The sequence below is a fragment of the Neolamprologus multifasciatus genome, chromosome 13 (genome assembly GCF_963576455.1).
Source record: "Neolamprologus multifasciatus chromosome 13, fNeoMul1.2, whole genome shotgun sequence".
In the NCBI taxonomy this organism is placed as follows: Eukaryota; Metazoa; Chordata; class Actinopteri; order Cichliformes; family Cichlidae; genus Neolamprologus; species Neolamprologus multifasciatus.
The window spans coordinates 13,981,992-13,999,432 of NC_140451.1; the positions used below are offsets into that span (position 1 = coordinate 13,981,992).

The 17,441-nt window shown below is 40.6% G+C and overlaps 1 protein-coding gene and 1 long non-coding RNA gene across 6 annotated transcripts in view; both read right to left on the bottom strand.

Annotated features, from left to right (window-relative positions):
• The window catches only part of pde10a (phosphodiesterase 10A), a 66,160-nt gene extending 51,144 nt beyond the window's left edge, over positions 1-15,016 (bottom strand). The window contains exons 1-2 of one of the 5 annotated variants that reach the window (XM_085181966.1): positions 14,229-15,005; positions 13,329-13,840 (exon numbers count right to left, since the gene is read on the bottom strand). In XM_085181966.1, the coding sequence (XP_085038092.1) occupies positions 13,329-13,497 (169 nt within the window). In that variant the 5' untranslated portion in view covers positions 13,498-13,840; positions 14,229-15,005. Of the gene's footprint in view, positions 1-136; positions 180-13,328 lie in introns of all 5 variants that reach the window. The other 4 variants (XM_085181971.1, XR_014877455.1, XM_085181965.1 and 1 more) reach the window with 4 other exon arrangements.
• Positions 914-13,322, bottom strand: LOC146505208 (uncharacterized). The gene is made up of 2 exons (XR_014877456.1): positions 7,324-13,322; positions 914-7,275 (listed from the first exon to the last, which is right to left on the bottom strand). It is a non-coding gene; the product is annotated as an uncharacterized LOC146505208 (long non-coding RNA).
• Positions 15,017-17,441: the final 2,425 nt, after the last annotated feature.

Consider the following 17,441-nt stretch of genomic DNA (forward strand, 5'->3'; position numbering starts at 1 on the left):
ATTGTAATTTCTGAAATATTAGTCAGCATTTAGTCACTATTTTTGCACCTGCCAAATAGTTGGTGTCTATTTATTCCCATTCAATAGATAGTCATGTAAAGTCAGCTGAAATTGGTGGAAACAAGAACGAATGTACCTGAAATTGAAGCGATGTAGTTGAGTTACAACATAGTGTTAGTCTGGAGAGCATGTAAAAAAAAAGAGAAAGAAAGAAAGAAAATTAAGGAGGTAGAGAGACTGATCAAGATTTTTTTTTCTTGTTTGTTTTTTTGTTGTGGTGAAGAACACAGAAGAACACACAAAACATCAGTGAGCTTTCTCTCTTTCTTGATGTCTATCATTCTGAACAGTGAGTGCACATTTTCTCACTGTCAACATCTCCTGTCCTGCAACCACCAAATCCCAAAAGCTCGTGTGAATGGATAACATGTGTGTAAAACAAAAAAAACAAAAGAACAAAAAAAGAGGAAATCTGAAAGGTGATGATGAAAGAGGTTGAAATCTGATCTGTCCTAATATGAGACGTGTGTGTCACACGCATAATATAAGACTGGCTTTACTATTGTCATCCTGGGGGGGGGGGGGGGATCAACAGCTGACTGAAGGGTGAGTGAGTGGTCCACAGCCATGCTCAACTGTTCTCCCCTCTCGGCTGTTTTTAGCAAACATCCTCTTGATGACTTCGGCCTGTCTCCCAGCATAAGAGCAGCACATCGTCAGGCGTGTGTGCGTGTGTGTTCTCGTTCACACACAACCTTACACCCCTACACCCACATTATAGACCTCATCCACTTAAAGCACATTTCTAATTCAAGGCCCTGTACAAGCTTTTTTCCCCACTGCACACACACACACACACGAGATTTAAGTGAAACATTTACAGATCACATGCAAACGCATGCAAACACGAGCACATGTACACAGGCAGGAACATACTTAGATCTACACACTGCACACACACACACACACACACACACACACACACACACACACACACACACACATCATCATCATCATCATCATCATCATCACATGCGGCAGGCACACACCACAGAGACTTCCAGTCCCCTCCCCCCGACTGAATAGTCTGTTCTGACAATCCACAGGACAGCCGGAGCATTGACGTCAGAGGCAGGCCCATGAAAATACAGGGTCCCTGGGGGGCTGAGGGAGTTATGCACATCTTCACAGCTTGGCTTGCAACTAGTTCAACAACCAAAGAGCATATAACTGCCTCCGTTTGCTCTTATTTGCTGGAAAATGCAATAACAGAAATAAAAGCTCCACGTTTACACAAAGCCTGGCATGCACAAATTTGCATGCGACTGCAATGCGGCTCATCTCAAATGTGACGTCAGTGGACATCATGGCACGGTGATCCATTAGGACAAGTGTGAGATGTGCATAATTTAGGTTAATGAAAATACAAATCACAGCACATCATTACCCGCCCTCTGTCGTCTTAATCATTGCCATTTATGAATAACTGCTGTCAGATAGCAGTATATTACACGTACCCAGAGGAAAGGTTTGTTGCTCGCTCAGACATCCTCACTGTCCCAAGAGAAAAGATGACATCTTTGTTTATCGCTCAATGTTCTGAAACTCGGTTCTGTTTTTTTCTTTTCCTAAGGCATCATTAGGACATCGAGGCCATTAATCTCATTGTTCCCTCTTATTCTAACCTCTCCTTCAGTTTTTCTGAGACTCTCATAGGCGTAGTTAATGTCAGCGTGTGTGCAAATACAAGTTTGTGTTGCTTGTGATCTTAGTTATGTTTTGCCTTTAAAGAAAGTAAAAGGATTCTGTGCATATGAAGAAAATACGCTACGATACACTGAAAACCTTAACAAATTCTTGTTCAACTTTATGGTAAAATAACAGCAATAGACCACATTCAATATATAAAATTACCAGTATGGTTACGGCACTATAGATTTAGATTAACAATAAAGGCCTTTATCTCCCACAATAGCATCCACTAAACAATAAAAAATGAAAAGTGTTTGTTATTTTTTAGATGCGCATTGTTTAGCTTGTAGCTTGTCAGAAATCAGCCCATTGTCACTTTTTCTTTTCCTCAAGAAAAATGGCAACCACGATCCACAATAGAGAATACAAAAAGGAATGGGTATAGTAGTGGGAACGCTTTTCAAAGCATTACATGTCAGTTAATTATTCCTCACTTAGCCTGACTACATGTATATCAAGTGTGAAACTAGTGTAAATAGTATATATATATCTATCCACATCCACATGGGTGGTGATGTGTAGGGAAGGAACAGACTTTTGCACTCTGCTGATCTACTGGCCGGTCACAGGTGAGTGGCTTCACAGTGCAGTGGTTTACACATTTGTGTAACAAGTACAAGATCTCCAGATCACCAGGGGACATAAATCCCATTGTGGTTGCATTTTGTGTAATTAAAAAAAAAATCTGCCACATCAAGCATGCTGGGCTACCTGCGGTGGTGACCCACCACTAACTACTGTCTGACAAAAGTTTAACCTTTTTATCTGATTTTTAAAAAAATAATAAACACTGATGGACAAGCATCTGCTGAATACATTAAAATCCTGGAAAACACACCTGTTGTCAGCAGACTAAGCAGCGGGTTCCCATACTAACACTTTCATAATTTGCCCATCTAGCTGCAAGCACGTATGAGTTCTGTGAAAACTGCCACATGGATCTGACTTGGGCATTTAGAATTAAATAAAGTAAATGATCTTTAAAGATTAGAGCAGAAAGTGAATACAGCAAGTACAGGCTGCCTGCATGTGATATCTCATCTGTATGTTGGAAGGATCCTGCCCATGTGGAGATCATATTGACAGGAAATTGCACTGGAACCATTAAAGGCAGGCAGATTTCTCTGTCAGCGTCGTTGTATTAGTGTAGAAAGGACAGCAGTAATTACATGTTGTGTCCACAAGTGTCCACTTATAAAACTTGGCTCTTAAGCTCCTTGCAAGTCCCTCCCAAAGAGGAAAAGTACTGTCTTGTCAGCAGCAAAGAGGAAGAAGTGGTGAAAGATGCCTTTTATGGAATCACTGTTTTTAAATATATGTCCACAGGAAGCTAAGAAGGATGATGCTCCAGTCTTCATTTTGTGTGGTGCTGATTAAATACAGTCCCGTTCTTTCCTTTAAAGCATTCAGTTGCATTCTCTTTTGGTTACTCTCTACATGCCAAAGGTGTTTTAAATTTAAAGAATAATAAAACTATGCAACTGAATTGATTAACTGAAAACTCCATTTCAGTGTGGGCGTGCCATAGTGCTTCAGTGAGGCCCTTTCTTCCAAATACGCTGACATCTAAGTGTCACCTGCAGCACGGTGAACTTTCCTGTCTGAACTGTCGCAACCAATCTCCTTTGTGAGGAATTCTCTTGTCCGATTTTCTTAGTCATCTGCTTTTTCAACTCACTCAAGGGATAAAATCAATTTTTTGTATGCAGACACTCATTTGCATATTGTGACTTCTCAAATTGAACAGTTATCTGGTCAATACCCAATCACTCCAGCTCTTGCAAACAACAACAGTTGCAATACATCAGTAGTAAAATCATTTTTTCTTTCTTTTTTCTTGAACCCAGTTTTACTAAATCAAATTTATAGACCAAAGCAGCTGATCACAAGCCCGCATACCCAGCCTAAAAGATTTTTGTTTATAAATCAGATCATTGGATCAACACACCATGTGATCTGACTGTCACTCCTGGCATCCCTGCAGCTTTGTAGCTTTAGTTATTGTTATTAACATTACAATGTTGTTATTAGCATAACATTGCAATCACTGAAATAAATGCCAAGATCCGGGAATGCAGTAGAAAAGATAAGCAGTTAGACAATCAACGAGGGTTTATACAGACTGGGAATGCAGTCAAATCTAAACCACCACAGAGGTTAACATAACATGAGTGCACCTAAAATGTCAGCAGTAGTTTGTAATTACACACAAAGTTCTGTGAATCCTTTTTAGCAAGCAGGTCAAAGCAAAAATAGGAACACTGCGAAATATATTTAGAAGAGACAACTGAGGCAAATATTTAACCATTTGCCATGTTTTCTCTTTTTATACAATTTTAGCTAAACTGTGCAGTTTTTTTTTCACATTTTGCCATGTGGAAACCAGAGAGTACATTCTTATCACATCCAAGAAAATCAATAGTCAGTGCTGGAAAACACAAACAAAATACCAAGAAAAGAAAAAAAAGAGCATTGTTATAGTTTATATGATTTCCTTATCTACATGTAGGCCAGAGGTCAGGCTCCCCTGGAAGCTGATGAGTATTCTCGTGCATCGATACAACCAGTGTAGACAGTTAAAAAAAAGCATTGAGACATTAGAGATGCTGGTTTGTAAGGCAGCAGTCCGAGCAGCAGACTGCAAAATGAAGTATTTCTAAATTCAGAGCAGTGCCAGAATTCCTCTGCCTAAATTCAGAACGTCACAGACGATGTGGGGCAGACCTCTGAAATGTACAAATTTGCTGTAACTGGCCACGCAGCATTACTGCTCTGCTCATTCCTTATTAATTCAGTAAAGAAATTCTTAAGACCAAACTTGCGATGTCTTAATAATTGACACATTAAAGAGATGAGTGCAGTGTGCCACTTTTTCACCATCTCTTCTCCCTTTACAATTTTAGAACCTTTGAGTCTTGATTTAATTTGCTAAAATTATTATTTTTTAAACTTTATGTTTTCATTAGCAGAAGGAACCATAATTCAGACATTTTTTTTTTTTTGCCAAATGAACAAAAGACTTGCAAAAATGCAGCAAGTATGTTGAATCTTTCTCCAGTCTTTTGTTTATTTAAAGCTTGACTTACACTGTGTACTTGATGGATAAAATGCAATGATGTGGATACATAATGAACATATTCCACTGGACATTTCAACAGTCTTATAGCAGACTCTAACAGTGGAAGCTTGTTTCTGCTGCCGTGCCTCATGCTGACAAATTTAATGTTACCATATAACACCTCCTATGCTCTCAGTAGCACACTGTGATCCAGGCCTCACACTGCATAATTAATTTGTAAAAAAAAAAAAAAAAAAAAAAAAAAGGTTAATATAAGACAATTTGCCCAAAAAATAAATATCGATAAGGCTTGCACGAGTTCGTCTGGGAAAAACAGATTGCATGTTCGAGGCGCTCGGAATTGGGCAGGTGGAGCAGATATGTGATGTCGAGCGCTGCAGTGGAGAGAACTGCAGAAGGCACATAAATCAAAAAAAGAAAAAAAAATTAAATGGGTGAAAAAAACGTGATGAAAGAAGTGTGCAGGGGTGGTGGGTTGAAGGAGGGGTGGGGGCTGAGGGGGGTATTTGCGTCAGAGCTGGAGCCAATGAAGTCAGAGACGGGGCAGGCTCAAGCAGGAGATGCTGTTACTGCCACTCACAGCACTCGCCTGGGCCTCATGTCCTCTACGTCACAGAGCTGGCACAAATTATGCCTGCTTCAGTGTTCGACACACACATGTGCACGCATCCGTGCTATAAAATGAAATTTATGTGTATCACACACACATATCCTGCACCGTTCAATGACATTCAGAGTAGCTACCCAGCAGGGGTGTGTTTTTTTCACTACAAAGTGTAGCTCACAGTAAAAGATTTTCCTTTGGATTCAGGCAATAGATGAAATAGAAATGCTGACAGAAGAAGATTTTATATTTTCTCATAATGCGTTTGTCTTTGCTGTTCAAGGCTGTTCAGCACTCAGCTCATATTTATATATGCAGTATACAGCCTGATAGCTGCTCCAGAACTAAAAAGGATGAATTGCTGAGACAGCAGTGAGGCAAAATATGCTATTATGATGCCATTAAATACCATGTAGGAGTGTTTTACAAACTGTTAAACAGTTTTTTTTTTTCAAAAATGCACACACACATTTCCTTCCACCCCATCAGCACCCTCATCTGTGATAGTGCCACAGACACACACTCATTCATTCATGCATATCTCACTCATGCAAATTCTGCTTATTTAGATTAGCGGGCAGTGTTTCTGTTGTTGCGCCACTTCTGACCTAGATTATCACAACCATAATTCTGGAGGATAACTACGATGATGAGCATGTGGTCAGGAGTCTGTGGAGGAGGAGGGGGAAGCAAGGGGAAAAAAAATAAAAACAGACAGCGCTCATTTTCCATGCAAAATGCTTCACTGTGCAATCTTGCAATACTGCGGACAAAACAGGTCAAATGTGGGTCTTCGGATGTGCACAGGAGGACAGATGGGATCCTATGCAAGCTATGGAAAACACACCTGCGATTATTGCCCAATTAGTTAAAAATATTCAATTTATTGTTTCAGCTTAATAAACTGGCACACAGTTGTCTTTTTAATCATAAATGTTCAATATGAGGGAGAAAACATAATCCATTCCCCCCCCCCTTGCACTGTTACAGCAACCAGAACAGCAGCTGCAGCTCTGCTGGCAAAAAGCCACATCCTATAGGCAATGACGCAAGCAGGAGACATTAGCCATGACCTCATCAGCCCGCCATCACAGCACCACTCTGCTCTGTACCTCACACTCACACACAAACACAAACACAGTGATAAGTTACTACTGGCATTACAAAAGGCAAATTCTTAGTGTTATACAATGCTACCACTCTACTTGAACACACATACACTAACATCCTGACATCGTAACAATGACCTGACCAAAAGGAGGCCCTTTTAAAACACACACACACACACACACACACACACACACACACACAGATCATTACTTACAGCCTGTCAGTGTGTGTTCTTGCGACAGTATACGGTGTGTGTACAGTGAGGCGCCGTCTGCTCTTTGTGTAAGCATTACACGCAGACACACCAAGGAGACATTATGTTAAACCTAACAAGAAGCATTTACAAAATATGATGTAAAAATACTATGATTTTAATGAAACAGAGTCGGTGAAGTGTGGCTGGTTTTGTTTACTTGATATAAATTAATTCGATGTCTCAGACAACAAGAACAACAACAAAAAGCAAAGAAGACACATTAAAAAAAATAAAAGAAATGGAAGAATTTCAGTAGTGACTGAATAGGTGGGTGGGGGTGAATGAGCAGTAGCTGGCTGCCTGCGTTCCTCATCACAACCCAAACAGAGTCACTATGAATCATACGTGAGAAATATGGGTGCTGACGTAGGGGGCTGGAGATCTCGCTGCACAGCAGACATCAGAACAGGCCAAGACGGCAAAGCAGCCAGACATCAAGTCTGCCTGTTTACTGATAACACATTCATTAATGAACTAAACATGCTTACACACACACACACACACACACACACACACACACACCTACACACACACACGCACACACACACACACACACACTAAGCTTGTCACTTATTCACTAAATTTTATTTTACTAGTACTTGCAAGATGTCAGGAGTTTAAATTATTATTTTCATTTCTTCTTTGTTTGAAATTATTTGCTTTGACTTTTAACGTGGGTGTAATGTTACACAGTGATTTCACTCAATAAGACTAATTTTTTCCCCTTCTGCCAGTCCACATAAACTGTGATTTGGAAACTTCCTTTCAAAAGAAAAGTTGTGCAAATCTGCTATTTTCAGGATTTTTTTTGTATTCATTACCAAGTTTGCAAACAGCAGCAGAAACAAAAATAACAACAATAATAGTGAAAGAATTTTTTAAAACCAGAATTAGTTTTTGTCTTCTCCGTGGTGGATTTGTGTGATTCATCTCCATGCATCTCATCTTTATACATTAGCCCCACCTAGTGTTCGCTTATCAGAGGACACCGATAAAAGCAAGCAACAATTATTAAATTAAAGAGAGAGCAAAGCACATAACTGCAAAAAAACAAAACAAAAAAACAACAACTTTCATTGCAAAGTTGCAATGTAAAGCACTTAAGACAGTTAGGATTATTTTCTTGTGTAAATGTTTGCCGTTGCAAGCTGCAATACACATTTACACCACCAGGAGGTGTTCTTACACTAGCTGTTCTTGTTCTAAACCGTCTGCAGCGGAGTCATCAGAGTGATGCTGTGAGCTGCTGCACAACTTTATCTTAAGAGGAGAACACAAATAGCAACCTCTGCTGCACTTCCTGTCTTACAGCACAAACAGCATCGCTAGCACAAAGCCAAGGTAGAGACACCCAACCATCCTTACATCTAATCCACAAACCTCAAACAAACAAATCTATCAAGCTACTCACTTAGCATGCTAAATTAACAAAAGAAAGGGAGAAAAAGACTGAGATTCCAAGTGGCCTCGTCTGCACTTGTTTCATAAGATCAGGGTCTTTTTCCTCCTGTGACTGGAGGCCATTTTGTTCTTCATGACATATTGTTATTGAAGTGGCAGCAACGTCATTGCTACATCATAGATAATATATGGCAAGCACTTTCTTTAATTGCCAATGACACATTTAAAATATTATCCTCTCATCTAACATGTAAACTTCCATGAAAAAAGTCTGCTTAAAATTATTGGAATGAAGTTCGTGATGTGGGTTGCTTAAACTTGGGAGAAACATCTCGTGTTCATCATCTCACTATAGCACACAAATATCTATGTATTTGTTTGTTTCTTTGACGGTCATCCAAACATGGCTCAAGGGTACATCTTATGTACCTGAAGGTTCTTATCTATATCAGATGTTGTCACATTGCCTAGCAACAACCTGGCAACAAGCTAAAATGACCCTTGTAATACCTTATAAAAACATTGTTTCATTTTAATTTTATTTAATTTCATTTAAAACCATAAAACCATAATCATTCATGATATTTTATGCCATCGGTTTACCTGCCAACCACCTAGCAATGGCCTAAAATGTGGCTAAAATCGGTTTTTTTTCGTGGCTTTTACACATTTGTAACAGCTAATGAAAAAATTAAATATTTTTTATTTCACGGATATAACATCTCATTTATATCAACAAAAGCTTAATTATACATAATAAATCATAACTTCATCATTTTACCTGGAAACCATCCAGCAATGGGCTAAAATGTCCCATGCATATACAGCATTTTATAAAAGAATCATGTCATATTAATTTAATGCCCATCAGCATGAACAGGCCAAACATGTGGACCTTTACTAGTGTATATAATGTTCTTATTTATAACAAATCGACTGATATCAGAAAATATTTATTTTGGCCAAAATGTGCAACAAACTCAACCACCTGTGATTGCAAGGTAATTGCACAGGTCACTTTATGGGAGACAGCCTCTCTCCAAACAATCACACACACATTTGAACAGATAGTATTCACTGTCAAACATATTGGAGAAGGTTTGCAAGTAACCGGCATCTAATTTATATGGTGTTTAATTTTACGGAGTACGAGCAAGTCTCGTTGCTTTTCTGTTTTCACTGGACTCTGAATGCAAGTAGTTAATTGTATATGTCTGTGTGTGTGTAAAGCAACAGATTTCCACAGATTTATCACACTTAATCCCCGAATTATTAAAACAGAATACATGTAATTGCCAACTTGACCCCATTTGATTGCAAACTGATAGCAGACTGACTGCAAGTGGTTGCAAACCTGGTTCCTATCTGGGAAGTAACCAGATTCCAAGTTCATTACACACTGTTGCACTAATTTTGGTTGTGCCATAGTCTCCAGCCACTGTTTTCCCTAGTGTGACGTTACCATTAGGATTCAAGGAAAACAAAATTTAAAATGATTGAATACTGAGTCAGTCTCCGTTTGTTGGTAAGATACATGAATGAAAAAGACCGAGACTATTTTTTGTGTGCTAGATTATCAAATGGACAACTGTTTGACACTTTACATCTTAATATGAAAATGTTGTTTTTATATTCCACTGCTCCCGGTAATGGTGTATGAAATTAGATATCCAGTGGAAAGAAAGGATATAGATTATCTCATATCCTTTCTTTCTTTCTTTTTTTTTCTGTTTCCTCATTTGCCTTTTTTTTTCTTATTTCGACTTAATCAAAGCATGGTAGGAAAAGGAAATCACAGGATCAAAGCAACACATTCATTAACTTTGTAGCAAAGGTTTTACTGGCATCACCCTGTAACTGTAAGAGCTGTTGTTTTGTACAGATAAAGGCTTTTAACCAGTTGCGACGGTGGTTGTCGGTGGTTGGGTGGGGGGGCTGCAGAGGGCAGTTGACAGGTCTAAGCTGTACACCGAGAGGCAAGACAAAAAAAATGCTTTGTGGTCCTGATATGAATTTCAGTACCCCTGTTTCTACACCTCCTCTCTTGGTCCCACTGTGGCTCGCAGAGTGAACAAAAACGATCTCCATGAGAAAACGCAAGCTCGAGCACTCAGAGGCGACAGTGAATGGAGCACCGACAGGAGCAGCACACACTGACCAGTGCTAGTTATGTGGTTCTGTTGTCTGCTTATTGTAATAGCAACCATTTAGTTTGAACAAACCAAAACTTTTTTTGTGCTGAAGTACTGCGTGCATTTGTTTTAAAATGTAGATTTGCTTAAACAGTGTGTCTGCATTTGTGTATCATAGTGTATCAAACCTGCCTCAAAGCATCCAGAATGGCGAGATCTTGAGTGGGTGGGGTTCACTGTGTGTCCACCCCCTAAGTAGTGACAGATGCCAGGCACAGTTGGGGAAGGAAGCGCCAGGGTCTCCTTCCGTATTAGCCAAGGGAAATTCTCATTTGGGCACGAGACCAACGAGATTCAGAGCCAAGCCTGAAATCTGAAGATGTGATCTGCTTGCATTTATGCTAAGTCCTGCAGTACATTTGTATGTGGATGCCAAGAAGCATTGGTTTACTCATCATACCCTACTGCAGTGGGTGTAAATGCATTTTTATTGTTGTGCCCAGTCTTTCGTTACTTTTAAGAGATAATATCGCTCTTGTAATAATTCACAGACTTCACTGCTTTTAATTTTTTTTTTTATTGTAACTACTTTCTGAGAAATATTACTCATGAAAACTGTGCACTGTACGCTGTTTTGCGGCAAGGTGTCTTGATGAAATTTCAAGTTGTAGTTTTTCTTTCAGCGCATTTGAAAAACTGAGATGCAACACAAGCATGGCCATACATATGAAGTGAAAATATGTGTTGTTTTTTTAACTGATACTTTTAAGGGTTGTATTTCAAAGGCGTTACGTGGCACAAAACTCAATATGTTTCAGGCGTACAATAAATGTGATTTAAAAGGTAAACCACAGAGAGGAATTCGTGCTTGTGTATGTGACAAAAACAGCTTAATGATTATATGATTAATCATTTTTAACTTGACAAGTAGTATGCAAAGGAAACACCACACAAGTCTAGTCCTTGTGCAAAATATTTTCATTCCTGCAGCCCTATTCATGCAAGCAGGCATGACTATCAGCTTGAAGGTGATGGTGTTCTTGGCCTTGAACTCATAACTTCTTTTTATGTTTTTGCCAGCATAATAGCAGCCACGCTGAGGAATGAGACACTTTAAAAGCCACCTCTTGATAGGGGGGGATGCTTGAATATTGAACTGAACGATGAACGGAAACCAGTGTTTTCAAATAACTGGGGACACAATAGAATTCAGCTGTACTCTATTTGGCCATGTAAATCATTAATATGCAAACTCTGGGTTTACTTCCCAGGCAGTAATGTCAGACTGACAGCAGTTGCATGATATCATAGACACTTTAAGGAAAGCAAACCATAACAATGGGGCTGATTTTACTTAGAACTGGTTTTTGTTTGACAGTCGTCACGGACCACATGTTTACAAAGTGGGTTAAGACTCTGGGGCTGGGAGGAGCCAAAGGCGTGGTCAAAAAGTAGTTGGCTTTTTAACATTATTGATAGACCATTAAGTCGGCCAGGTATCTGCTAGGTATGGATTAATTGTATATGGCTTATAACCAGCGTGGATCTCAGCCGTACAAGTAACCACTTATAGAGAAGGAGCATTTACCAGAATTACCAGACACAGTTGCTAACCAGCTAAAATGAAAGTTATTTGTTTGGGTCGATCAATGTCAGGCAACCTGAAGAAAGTAAGAATGATGGTGTTTTCACACATGCACTGCAGCCCTGATTTTTTTAGGTATTACCTGATGGAGGCATAAGTAAGAATAGGAATGTTAGATCAGACCTTAATTCACCTTCAGCCAACCAGCTTCCTAAAAAAAATGTCAGTGTGATGGAAAGCAGAGGTAATGTGTATAAAGCAGAGGTCACTGTCTGGTGAATTCACACTGTGTTTCCTGCATGCCCTTTTTATGCAGCTTCCACGCCTAAACCAAAGGGAGTATTTCCAGTAGTGATAATGTGTTTGAAGTGAACTATCTCATGTTACATGTGGGAAAAGGGAAAATCTGGTCAATGTCCTTCCCTGATTATCCATTAGCTCAACACTCTCCAAAGTTCATGGCTTAAGTTGAACAGTAGAGGCCTTCTGGGTACATGCCCAGGAACATTATTATGACGTTAAGTCAAAATATTGAAAATTGATTAAATTAAATTACTATAAAGAAGTGCAAAATTACTCAAAGACACTTAAAACAGACCACAAGGCGAATCAGAACGACTAAAAAGGGAAAAATAATACTGATGCTAATAATGGAGATAACAAAAAAAAAGAGCTGAAACTTCTCTGTTTTTTGTATTCTTTTGGATTTATCAGTGGAAATGTCCCCTCTGAGTATCAAGCAAAATACGTCATGTCATTTGGATCCACAATATTTAACAGCAGCTTACTCTCGTTTTCCCAGGGTATATGGCGAGGCCCATTAGCACACAAGGACTCTGCATCTACACCACGCTGATAGAAGATTTAGACATGATCTGAACTCTGAAAATAAATTGGCTCAGCATTATAGTTTACCGGCGTATAATCCATTTTCTTAAGCAACTGCTCTTTCTTTGCTTGAGTGTTTATTTCCAAGCCACCAGCCAGTCAGAGTTCACACAGACTCTGATACCAAAGTTGGCATTTCCTATATTTTCCTAAGAATTAAGGTCCCTCCTGCAAAACCTAATATCTCACAAAAACCCACCCGGGATTGATAAGAGATTATAAAAAGTAATCTGTGGACACGCACATTGTTTTTAGGGATAAAGATACTGATTTAAGTGCATGGCATCATGGCCATCCCACTGCACAGCCTCTGTAGCGCTAGCACGGCAGCTACAGCAGCTGTGCATCCTCAGAGTATCAGCAGGTCTCGATGCCTTTTTGCCTACAATAAACTATTTGTAATGATCCGTTTGAATATCTGAATATAAAGAAATACACCAACGAATCCCTGAGGAGCTCACATAGCTGCACTCTGACAACAGTTCAACTTTCACACTCTCATTTGTGACCATCACTCCTACCTTGGTCGCTGGTTCCTGCAGGCGGATAGTCCTCAAAGTCCTGGTCATCAGGACTTTTCCGTTTCTTCGACATTTGCTGCTCACTGTTCGGGTGATTGATATATCCACCGCCGAATTGATATCTGCTGACAACGTGAGACACCTTCAACCGGCAGGGTATAATACACATACAACAGTCTGGGGGTGGCGATAAGAGAAATGCGAATAAATCTCAGTCCCGTTCATTCAGATTCCTTCTCTATATGTGCCCTTTGCAGCGTGCTGTGTGCGCAAAGTTACCATGTGGCGGCCAGTCGAGCATCTGGAGACGCAGCGAAACAAGAGGCCCGTCAGCTCTTGATTCCCGCCGTAATCACACAAGATGCGCCTCCACGTCCGTCCGGGGTTTATTTCTCTTGACAAATGAGAAATATTTGCAGCTGGAGTGATTTGTCGATCACGTGTGTCGCGGATTACGCTCCAGACCTGCTCAGATGGAAATTACGCACCGGAGGCAACTTGTTGATCCACCTCTATATAAGAAAGAAAAAGTGGTTTTCGTCATCTCGGATGCGTTAAAAATCATTTTAGACTTTCACCATTGTGTGAGGTATTTTGCTTGAATGGTGCTCGGCGACGTCAGACTACAAGTCTAATCAGGCATGGATGACGCACAGCCGACACAACGGGAACTCTTGGGTATCTTCAAGAGTAAAGGCCAATGTAAACGGAGATTAGCTGGACGTGCTCTGCCCGATAAAGTACACCGAAACATACGTTCCTCCGGCAACATCTGCGCTACACACTATGTTGCGAGTAGAAAACACTCTCCGGCAACATCTGTTAAGGAGGGGAGGATTCCTTTCCAGCGTAAAATTGGAGACAGTGTTCTACAGAGGTAGTGTAGGGGGAGTACAGTACCTTCTTTTTCACAATACCATCAGTCCAGCGACGAGTGGAGAACAATGTTTTTGTCTGTGATACGTCTCGCACAAAACCTCCTAATCCGTGTGCGAGACTAACATAAATCGAACAAACACGCATGATGTTGTGAAGACCAGTCTTGAACGAATAGGTTTGGTTTGACTTCAGTGTTCGGGAGCCACAGAGCAACTTGAGAATGAGCTGTGAATAAATGAGGCAGAAGAATCGTGGTATTACGCACAGTATATACAGCAGCAGCCAATGACGCCACTGGTCTGGCTTTTACAAATTGCTTGATGGTAGTTTTTCCCTCTCCGCTCGACTCGCCTAGGAATGCCAGAGAATAGTGAAATCAGCGCCCTTCTTTTGCTACAGCGACAAAGGACTGTGCGTGCTTGGAGATTTTGAGGAGATATCCATCTGGATAGAACTGCACAGACAGTATCAGATTATCAGTGACTGTTACACATTCATTTTGCTTTTTTGGAGAGTCACAGAGGTGTGCCTGACACCAGTTGAGCAAATGCTCTCCCTCCCGCCCTTCATTCTCTCATAGTTGATTTATTTATGAGCACTCCCGGGTCAGAGGATCTTATTCCATTTACTACATCTGGTTTAGATTTCAAGTGCAGCGCGCATATCGTTTCTACAAAATGTGCATACTCTGATGTCAAAGCGAGTAGTTTGGGAATCAAACATAGGTTTGTTGCTACAGTTGCATTCGTGCCAGTGACGCTGGCATTTCGTGGTATTTTCTGAAGGCAAAGACGCATCTCGCTCGCTCGCGCTCTCTCTCTCGCCCTCTCTCTCTCTCTCTCTCCCCCTCCCATTCCTCACTCACTGCAGCTACTGACGTCAAGACATGCTTGCGTCAATGCTCCCTGCTTTGACAGAGAGCTTTTTTTCATTGGGATCATAATGGGATTATTAAGCTTAGAGAAATACCCTGCCTTCGTGGCTTTTTCAGATTTTTTGATAGATGTTTCTATTATTATTATGATGATGATTCTTTTGCTTTAAATATAATTCCTTATAATAAGCAAAGGACACGGGCTATAATTGACTCTTGCAACAAGGACTGATTGTATATCATTCCACAGTCTGATGATTATGCCTTCCCTTTGGATTTTTTTTATTGCACTTCTAATAGTCTATAAAAGCCATGAGCACAGAACAAGAGATAACCTACACGGATAAGTCTGTTTGTTTACACACCAATGCCAAAGACAAATATGTGTCTTTAGATGCGAATCTCTATAAAAATCAAGCAGTCACTTTTTTTTTTGGTGTGTGTTACCCCCAGTTAGAGTCAATCCACCTTTGCAGTGAGGATTTAGTTAACACTGATGTGTAATCACATCCAGTTTAAACATCTCTGTAGTACACAGCTGCTCAGATAGGTTTACAGTGAGATGCTTAGAGACATGAGTCAGTTGTGTATTTGATTTAGCAGATTAGATGTCCGTTCCTTCCTGTCAGTGTGCAGTTGCGGGTCGTACAAAGGAGAGGATGTCTTGATGTCCTTATAGACTGACCTTGATATTCTGGACTGAAGGGGCTTTTGTGCCTTTTGGCTAGCCTTCTGTCGCTTCAGTCATAATGTCCTTTTCTCCCTGCAGTTTAGTGACTTTCTGCACTTTTTGTTACTTGATGGCTTAATCTTCAAACATGATAGTTTAGCATATATCAATACAGAATTCTTTAAGTGTCTGTATTTTGCAGTTATCAAAATGTTTCGTTGAGGTGTGAGTACAAAGAGTGAATAGAAAAAAATGAGACATTGATCATAACGTCACAAAATTGTAGTAATAAAAATCTTCTGTTGCAAAATGGGAAGATAATCAGGTTTGAGTTGAAAAAATACAGTCATGTGAAAATGAAAGCTTGGCGGCACTTTCTATTGCAGCTTGGTAATAAAGTAGTAACAGTGCGGTAATAAGGTGCAAACGAGACAGTAATCATATATAATTGGTGAGATATTGCCACGTAATTACCAAAGTAGTACAAGTGATGACCTACTTTGTATCAACAATGGTTTTAGCTGAGTATTATTACACTGGAATTTATGTAACTGGGTAATCAGAGGCCAGAACCTGGGGTGATAATGTGGAACCTAATAAATGCCTATGAGGGAAAAAACAGGTAGTAATAGTATAGTAATATATTGGTCACAACGCCAAACTGCGGGATAACAGCTTGGTTGGCATAGTGGTAACTGCCCAGCAGGGCTTGGAAGGAGAAAGAGTGCCACCAACTCATTCAGTAGAAACTGTGTGCTAAATAAGAGGAAACCTGTGATGCTGGACAAACAAGGACCCTGAACAAGTGGGAGAATGCTGCAGGTAAAATCACTTCGGCAGAGCTCTAAAAGATGGAAGCTCTCTGCTTCAAGTTTCTGGGGAAGCTGGTATACAATCTTCTTCTGAGCACCTCCAACCTGTACAGTTGAGGCCTGGCTGTCTCACCTTTTTGTCACCTCTGCCAGCAGAAGGTCACACTGGACCACATTCTCAGCAGCTGCCAAGGAGTTTGGGAGTGTCGGGGCGTTACCACTGGCACCACAAGCATCTTCTTTGGGTGTTAGCAGATACCATCTGTGCTGTCGTAAACCACAGCAAGAAGCAACGGCAACTGCAAATTTTCCTGCCCTTCAGGGCCAGACTTGTTTACACCAGTATTTCAACATCTTTCTTGGGCCCACACTGCCCCAACAAAGGGTGCAGGGAAAGCTCCTGGCAATAACAAGAGACTGGCAGCTTCTGGGTGATCTTGGGAGACAGCTGAGGTTCCCAGACAGTCACCACACGCAGGCCTGATACAGGCCTGCTGTCTGAAGAGTTGAAGCAAGTCATCCTGCTGGAGTTGACTGTCCAATGGGAAGATTAGTTGGACGAAATGCAGGAAAGAAAGAAGGTAAAACATGCAGAACTGGTTGCCGACTTTCGGCAGGTGTGCTGAGAAGGTGTGCTGCAAGCCTGTGAAGGTGGGGTATAGGGCCTTTGCAGGTCAGTCTCTAAAGTTCTAGGGCTCTTGGGGATGTATGGACTGCAGAATAGTATCCAAAACATCCTGGAAGCTGCAGATAAGTCCTCCTGAAGGCTTTGCTGAAGAGGGCTGATACATGGAGGAGCATGCTACCTGGACAGAAGCGGGGCCTAATCACCCGTGGCTGGGTTACCAGGGAGAGGGTGTCTGATGTATGGAATCGAA